The following is a 9,018-nucleotide window of genomic DNA, read 5'->3' on the forward strand; positions in this document are numbered from 1 at the left end:
TGTAACACAGAGCTATGTTTATTCAAGCAAAGTTTGATTGATAAAAAAATTTTCCCTGCTGCTCTGTCATGCTTCACATACCAAACTATAAATACTACTTTAATATGCTGTTAGAGAAACATGAAAATCTCATGCCCAGTTAATTTCAAAACGCTGTTTCTCTAAACCCAGACCCCAATTTCTATAGTTTGAGACTATCTGTTCGTGAGTTTGTTTTTTTAGACAATCACAGTTTACATGTCAAATATACACATACTCGTGTTTCGTAGATGTAGTTTCGTTTATTTGCCCAAGTGTCACATAGCTACCCGTGTCATACTGTTCATTTTTTATTCTAAGTGGCCTGTTAGACTTCTACCCAGCTGATTCCATGATACATGAAACCACAGAGATATCATGCCTTGAGCATCAGCTCATAGTTGACTTCCCTTGTATTTTGTTGATCAGAACATGCTTGGTCTCAGACTAAGCAGTTTACATTTTTTTCTGCAGGAAATGTCATTTGTCAAAACTCAGGCAGGAAAATGAGTTTAACTATTTAGAAACAAAAGCAGTTTATTTTTTTTAACATGATGCAATATTTTATTCGCACCAAAAATGGGTGTGTGGAATATTGATAAAAACAGGAACATTATCACCCTTATGCTTGTTGCAGACTTTTGAAGGAAAAACACCTATTTTGGTCTGGTAAAAACTGTACACCAAGAGAGGGCACCCTGCTCCCTAATTATGTATCGTTTAGTCCTTGGTTAAGGATGGAGAAATTAAAGGAATCAGGGGGAGAGGCAACAAGCACAATAAGGCAGAAGAATAATATCAAACTAGTCTTTCTGTTTCTCACCCTTATACCCTATTTCCTGAGCTGTACTACTTCTCTAAAATGTGTACTTCCTTCTTCTCCCTCTCAGGTGACATCCAGATTGGAATGGTAGATAAAAAAGGCCAGTTAGAAGTAGAAGTCATTAGAGCCCGTGGCCTCACACAAAAACCTGGCTCCAAATCTACCCCAGGTATGGAAAAAGACAATATATGAACAGAAAACAACAATATGAAATACACTAATGAACTGAGGATTGGAGATTTTTTTAGCTCCTTGTTGGCTGTCACTATATTTACATTTGTTTGGTTTACTTTTCAACAAGGAGTGTGTGCATGGATATATCCTTGCTACCAGTGTACCACCTCACATCTGCCAGTTGCATGTCACCTTTCAAGGAATGACTTTCAGCAACTCAACATCTGTTCTGGAAGGAACATTTGCAGAAATATTTTTGTGTATCTTAGGCAAGTCATATATCTAAGAGGGACTTTGTCAATATAGATGACATCCTTTGTGTTTGTTCTCCATGAAAAGAGATGAAGAATGGATGAAAGTGCTTTGAACAAACAAATTAACAAACCCACATGCCAGGGTCTTCTGTACACAACTGTGCTTCAAGAAGACAGCAGCTTGTGCTAGTGTTACTGTCAATAATTTGTATAATGAATGAGATTTAATATTGTATCATTTTATAAGGACATTTGTTGAAGTTCAAATTATTTATAGAAATCTCTATTAGAGGAGATTTAGAATCAATACCACAAAGACTGCTTACTGTAACAACTGTAACAGTTATTTTAGATAACATTTAGCCGAAGTGGTACTTTGCAACTTCTTTAGGAGCTGAAGATGAACTAGCAATTAATGTCTGTGTTATTGGAGTGGTGTAGTTTAAAATATTTCTTTTGTTTTGAACTATCTCTGACCCCTAAGCATAATAGAGACTCCAGAATAGCTGTCAGTGACGGTCAATTCCTGGAAAAATAAAGCATTTTTAAAATTACAGACATGAAGTGTAATTTTTGTTAGTAACATCTTACATCATTATATTCCAAGTTTATAAAAATTTAATTGATTTCTTATGGGCCATGTAATTTATTTTATGAATATAATTGTATTCAAATTATAGAATTATGAAGATACAGTGAAGATAACGTTTGTCATTTTCTTTCCACTCAGTTTCCTTTTAAGGCATTTGTCTTGCATCTCAGATGTGCACTATAAGTCCAAATATAACATTCATAATGTTCTGTTTGCAGCTCCATATGTCAAAGTGTATTTACTGGAAAATGGAGCATGTATAGCTAAGAAGAAGACAAGAATTGCAAGGAAGACCCTTGATCCTTTGTACCAACAAACACTGGTTTTTGAAGAAAGTCCACAGGGTAAAGTCCTTCAGGTCAGTTGCTTCTTAGTCCCATTTTAGGCTGTCATTTGGAGAAGCACTTGCATGTTTACTTAAATTTAACCAGTATGTGTAAACCCATTCCAACTCATAAGCATTTAATTTTATAAATATCAGCAAACACATCCTTGTGGCTTGTGGTTTCAGGGTTGCAAAATGTCTGACTGTATGAGACATTTCTCTTTTGTTGCCTCTCACTCCTGTCCTGCCATAAGGTTTTCCCACAGAAGGGAAGCAATCATTCACACTTGAGAGTAACATTTTCCTTATCCTACACATAACAGGAGTGCACATATATAAGCACAAGTACATAATCCCATATAAACACGGATTTGGGGACAATGCTGAACCTTAATTTTATGTTCTTCCAGGTAATAGTCTGGGGAGACTATGGCCGAATGGACCACAAATGCTTCATGGGAGTTGCCCAGATCCTTCTGGAGGAACTAGATCTGTCCAGTGTGGTAATAGGCTGGTATAAATTATTTCCACCTTCATCGCTAGTGGATCCAACATTGACTCCCCTGACACGCAGGGCTTCCCAGTCATCTCTGGAAAGTTCAACTGGGCCTCCCTGCATTAGATCGTAGTAGCAGGTGCTGTCTAATAAAAACATCACCCCGGATAACAATTGGAACCAGATATTCATATAATCAAAAAACATTGTTGGAGAGAGACAATCACTTCTGTTTTCACTTGTAGTAGTTATCCAAACGTATGTCTGTTTGTTAAGAGATAGCTTAAATTGACAGAACAAAGGTATATCACATACAGCTAATCTCTTAGCGGCTATCACAGATGCTTATAATGATCAAAAAAAAAAAAAAGAAAAAAAAAAGAAAAAAAGAAAAAGGGGAGGGACTTTTAGATTTGATCTAAGTCAAAGGTGACCCAAACTGGAAGCTCTCACTCTGTTAACAATGTTGCATTTTTCACATTTTGACAGAGCCCTCAAGCAGTGTTACCTTCCTGGTGTTTCAACAGTTTTTCTGTACTTCACTTCCACCAGTTTTTTGCCACATGATTCTGCTAGGTTCATAGAAGTCCTCACACTGCTAACAGAGACCCTTCCTTTCTTTTTCTAAACCAAACAAAAAAGGGCTGAAGCATATCTCTGTAAGCATCGTTAAAATGTTCAACAGCCACAGTTACAATTCCAGCGAGTTCAAATCGTTTCTCAGTTCTGGTACTTACAAGTCTCTCACATGGGAACCCAGAACAAATGACCAATCTTAGTTATCTTCCTAAAAATAAATAATCATCACAGTGCCACTTTTTCTTTGTAAAAAGCAGATATGTTTGCATTATATATATAATAACTTTTATGTTTATGATGTTTTGCATGGAAGAATTTTGAAGAATTCTGCAACTACTGCTGGGGACTGGTATAAAGCAGCTTTAGTCTTAATTTTGACATTGAATATGTTACTGGTAATGCAATTTTCCTCCTAGAAATGGAGAGGAAATACTTACGTTTCTGTGTATAAATGTATATTTGACTTCCCAAAATGTTGACCAGGAATGAATTGAGCATATGACACTTTCAGCTGTACCCAGGCTTCTCTGATGTGTGTCGCTTCAGACGCACCTGTCTGCCCTGGATAGAGCATGGTATGAGTTGTTCAATGTTTCGCTGGAAATTCCAGTTGAAATATTCTGCACTTACTAATGTTTTTATCAAATTTTAGTTTACATTTCTTTGAGATTGATGCAAGCACAAGGCTTGATTTTTTAACGCAAGATATCTTACTTTTTGGAGAAAAAAAAAGAAAAGTCAAATTTCAATTTGCTTTTTATTCATTTGAGTTCTTCTTGGCCTTGAAATCCCTTGTGATATTCTGTATATGTGCGAAGAACTGCAGATTCCTGCAGGTGCATTGATATGTTTCCCCTCCTTTTACAGGCCATTCAATTTTGTGATCACAAAAATAGAGCAGCATGACTTGGAACTGTTCAAAGCTGCATGCACGTTTTGTAAAAAGAGATGACAAAGGTTATTTAATAATGTATGTTAGTTCCACATAGGCCAGCTTGTATGTTGCATGTACTTGTACAGTTTGCTCGTAATTACTATACTGAAGTAACCAAGAAATCTAAGCCATCCATTTTTCTTATAGACATTTTGCAGGTTTTAGCCAGGCTAGATATGTGGGTCTGGTGCTAAATGTCTATAGATGGACTTTATTTTTTACCCTATGGAAAACGTGATGTAGTACGGACCAAATTCCTTCTAATAACTATTTTGGTGTAGATTCCTACTGTGGGGCTGTAACACATGTAGAAACTGTGTACACACTAGGTTTTAATTCATAGACATACTGCCTGCACCAAGTGAACTATTTATTATTACTCAACACATGGGAATTATTCTGCCCATCTTTCCATAGGGCATAAATTGGTTACTGCTCGACCTGCTGAGCAGGAAGAACTCAAGCGTTGGTGCACTACTACTAGATCCTGCTCTGTCTTAGTGGCCAAACACCAACTAGTTATAATTCAATAGTATCTTTCTATTTTGACCACTTGTCTTAACACTCCCCTGTGCTTTTAAATGAACTTCCAACTCATGTTATGTAAACATGTTTAATAAAATTTCCTTTTCATGTCCAGTGTAGTAGTTGTGCTCTCTGTATGTTCTAGGGTTCATCTGTGATTCTGCTTGCTGCAGGACTGTGTGAAATGTGTAAGGAACAGTAAAATGATAAGTAATTTCTATGGTTCTTTTGATTGCTGTAATAGTATATGTTGAAATCTGGGGCCAAAAACTGAGGCCTGGTGAAAGTCATGTTTGGTTGGCTTCCTTTTCCCTGAGAAAGGAGCCAAATTGTGCTCTCATTACTTGAAGCAGGCAAATTGAAGTAAACAAAAATTTATCTGAATTACCATCTGGTGAAATCAAATCAGTTTGTTGTAGAGGAGCGATGCTGTGACTGCTTGCAGTAGGCCAGGAGGGCAATATGTGTTAGAGCCAGACACCAGCTCTCCATTTGCTGTGTGTAGAGCCTTTGAGATGTGAGAACAGCTACTGATCTTTGGCACTTTTTAAAATACGCCCTATGTTGTTATGGACAATGCTGTATAGGCATTTACCTGAGAGCAGAATTTGGCACTAAATTTTACTAGAGAAGCAAAGGTTATGTACTTTGGTTGATTTTTAGTTTTCCATGTCCCACAGATACCTGATCACAATTTAAAAATAACATAAAGACAGTATTGTCTCAATTTGAGCACTTTTGTTTATTACTTTATTTAACTGAATACATGGTTAAGCTACTGAAAAAATGACTAATTAAACATGGTAAATCTCAACAAAAGTCATGTTATTCTGTGTGGTGAGAGTGATTTGCTTAAAAATAGAATTTGTTACACTGTTGCAAAAAGCCCTCAATTTCATTAATCTCATGGCTTTGAATATTGTATCCAACACTAGGATATCTTTCCATTTCTGATCCTGAGAAATAAATAAAGTCCAGAATTTCTGATCTCTCCCTAGAGCACAGAAAATACGACAGCAAAAGAACACACTGAACTATTTCATTTATGGTCTTTCTGATGAACAGGGATCATATATGCCAAGATTTCAGGAATGAAGTAGTAGACTGTACTAGGTCAGATAAGTTGTGTGCTGGACTCCTTTCCCGGAGACTGTTGCCTTTTAAAAACTCATTGCTGAATGTTGGGATTATAATACACAAATAAATCAGCTTTAGTTCCCTCTTGGTTTCCTTTGAGAATGCAGTGCTGCCTTACATATATGTCATACGCAGGGGAAAAGCAAAGATTATTAAACTCATAATCCCTGTCATATAATCAGACAGTTATTTTCTTCATGATGAGTAAATATTCTAAATTTTACATTGAAATGCAAATTTATGTCCCTATTTCTGGCTAGAGAAAAGGGTTTGGTCTTGACCTTTGTGTTAGAGAGGCATCAGAAAGGCTGAGAGTGTTTTAGCCAAGCCAGAGCTTCTTGATCTCATGTTTTTGTAATTCAAAGAGAAATGACATGCACTTTCATAGCCTGTTTGCACAAACAAATGATGGTCTCAAAAGTCAGATTCAGCCCCGATATGATATGGTACACACAGAAGACAAGTTCAGAGTGGACCTTCAGTGGCTGTTCTGTGTACTCCAAGGTTTTACTTATAGCCTGTTACTTGTCCTCTATGAAGCTGGCCGTTTGCTGTTCCTGTGTCATCATTACTCTACTGTCCATAGGCCATTTAACTCTAGAAAAAAGGATTATGGGACTTGTAATCTTCTTTTGCCTTGAATGAAGAAAGTCATGGCAGTCTTGCTTTAAAGCCCCAAATGTTCACTCCATGTTACTCTACTATAGTTCTGCAAAAATAGCAGAAAGCATCTGCAAGAAAGCAGACTATTGTTGAAGTATATGATTTTTCACATCAGATAATGAGTATTCTGGCCATCTTGAATGCTAAAAACTATCAAGAACTCCATTCCCACCCTGTCCACTTCTCTCTAGGGAAAAAAGAAAATGCATAGGTCATGTATGAATTGTCTCAGTGTCTGCAGGGATGACCATACGTGCTGGTAGTTAAATATCATGGTTATGAAAGAGGTTGTGTGTGGCAGGCATGTCACATAGATCAAATGTTCTTCCGAGTTCTGTTGTCCAAATTCCTCTTCCCTAAGGTGCTGGAGACAGGGGAGGAAGCTGCCTTCACTCCTTCTTGAGTCTAAGTGATGATAACAATTCAGCTGCACAGGCTGGTCTAATGAAATGCTCCTTGGTTAGGTAGGTACTTTATAGTTGTTGGTACGATTCAAATCCGTGGTTGTGCATTGGAACATAAAACCTTAGACATTCTATCATCGAGTCAAAGCGTCTTACTGCTCAACATTAGTAGGAACTGAGAGAAAGGGTAAAAAGTTGTCACACTCTGTAGACTACAGTGATCAATACAGAAATTCAAATAAGGCAAATACAGTTGTATTTATGCCTCTGTTATTATGAGAAAGGCATCCTCTAGAGCAGAGTCTTCTGGAGGTTTTGGCTGCTGGCTGTTAAAAGTGAGACACCTAAGGGTTTCACAGAATCTCATAGATGACCCCTGGAAAAATTGCCTTCAAAAGGTGATTGTGGAGGTCAATAAACTGAGTGATCCCAGTGGAGGCGAGAAACTGGAATGCTTTATTGGACTTACAAGTTGATATTTAAAAGGTTTAGGGTCTACATATTCAACAGGGAGTTTACATATTCATCGGGGGGTTGGCCTATTACAAATTGGGGGTTTTACAGAGATGAGGTAAAGGGGAAACCCCAAGTTTATAAATTTTGGGGTCTTAACACTTACACCATAGGGGAAACCCCACTTTATCTTAGGGGAATTACATGGGGGGAACAGGTAACACAAAAGGAGAAATAAAACACAATAGGTCTTCTGCAGATGCTTGATAACATCAGGGTATGGTCTCTCTGGCTTAGGCAGGGCACTCTACACTGGTGATGTCCCATTTGCTTCTTAAACTGAGGTTTTTTCCCCAGCTCTTGTAGCTCACGGCCTTTTGCTGAGACCACTCAAATTCATTTCTGTAGATATATGAATTTGGGATCCAACAGGTGATAAGCAGCAGCTCATTATTTTAATGCTCACTGGACAACTCAGAATGTTTTATTCTGATCACTTTTAACATGTCTACAGTTTCAGATCCCTGCTAAAATGCAGTTACAACTTGGTAGTGGCTCACTTGGTAAAGCATGGAGTCTGCAATGAAAGGCTGTGTGATATCACCACCTGTGTGGATTTTCATTATGTCTGAAATAATTAATTTCAGTGAAGATTGAGTCTTTTTTCACATTTCCATCTTATTTATATCAGCGGAATATATACTTCTGTGTGACTTTGAGAATCTAGGTATTGGTCTCTGCAGTCATGATTTTGTGATTAATTAAATGGGGGTAGGTGCAATTCCCCATTTCAGAGACATTGCAGAGATACAGAAAGAGCAGAACATAAATGTAGAAACAGCAGTTGTGAGGTCCTTAGAGACTTAAATGACATAATAATATCCCATCTTCTTTCTTCTCCTGTCTCCCAAAGTCTTTTTTACACTGACAAGTATCAGGAAGTAATATCTTCTGTACTAAACCTTGTCACTGTGTTTGAACTACAGCCAAAAAAACTTCTAATCTACACACTTAAGCTGGGAAATGCTATTTTCTTCCGTGTATACCAACTCCTATAGGAAGAATCTTTCATAGACATGTCTTATGTTCCAGTCTCCTACTCTTCAGGAAGTACAGCAGCACTTATCACCTCTGCTTTTCCAGTAACCCTGCTTTGTCTTTAGACCCTGTTGTCAGGTCTGACTTGCTTAGGCTGCTTCATGACAGCAGGTCTCCGCAGAAGCAAGCTGCTCATGTCTATGCTAGAGCACTAAGTATAGAAGACAGAATAATCACATTTAGAACAAGCTCATACAAATGGCAGTAAGACAATCCTAGATACTTTAAGAAATCTTATCATGCAATTTAAACCAAAAGTTAAGATTTGCAAATCCAGCAAATATTGTAAAGTAGAAATTAAATGTTACAGTATATACTAAAAAAAAATCTGTTTGAGAATTGTATTTGCATACTGCAGAAGGAGCATCCACACACAAGGCAGCATGGCAATATTTCACTAGTATTTAAGAACAAAAAAGATCAAATATTATTTTCAGTAATTCAGAGGGTGAGAGATAGCTCAGAAGGAAATGTTTTCTAAATATTTAGTTACTGAATGAAGTCTGTTAGAAGCCAAATCCAGCAGCAGCATTATACTTGGGC

The 9,018-nt window shown here is 37.3% G+C and overlaps 1 protein-coding gene across 50 annotated transcripts in view; it reads left to right on the top strand.

Annotated features, from left to right (window-relative positions):
• Positions 1 to 4,938, top strand: part of RIMS1 (regulating synaptic membrane exocytosis 1) — a 191,849-nt gene extending 186,911 nt beyond the window's left edge. For all 50 annotated transcript variants that reach the window (XM_027644811.1, XM_027644835.1, XM_027644818.1 and 47 more), the window contains 3 exons: positions 909 to 1,010; positions 2,080 to 2,219; positions 2,597 to 4,938. In XM_027644811.1, coding sequence (XP_027500612.1) covers positions 909 to 1,010; positions 2,080 to 2,219; positions 2,597 to 2,815 — 461 coding nt within the window. In that variant the 3' untranslated portion in view covers positions 2,816 to 4,938. The remainder of the gene's footprint in view (positions 1 to 908; positions 1,011 to 2,079; positions 2,220 to 2,596) is intronic.
• The last annotated feature ends 4,080 nt before the right edge of the window (positions 4,939 to 9,018 follow it).

The sequence above is a fragment of the Corapipo altera genome, unplaced genomic scaffold (assembly GCF_003945725.1).
Source record: "Corapipo altera isolate COAL_440 unplaced genomic scaffold, ASM394572v1 2, whole genome shotgun sequence".
In the NCBI taxonomy this organism is placed as follows: Eukaryota; Metazoa; Chordata; class Aves; order Passeriformes; family Pipridae; genus Corapipo; species Corapipo altera.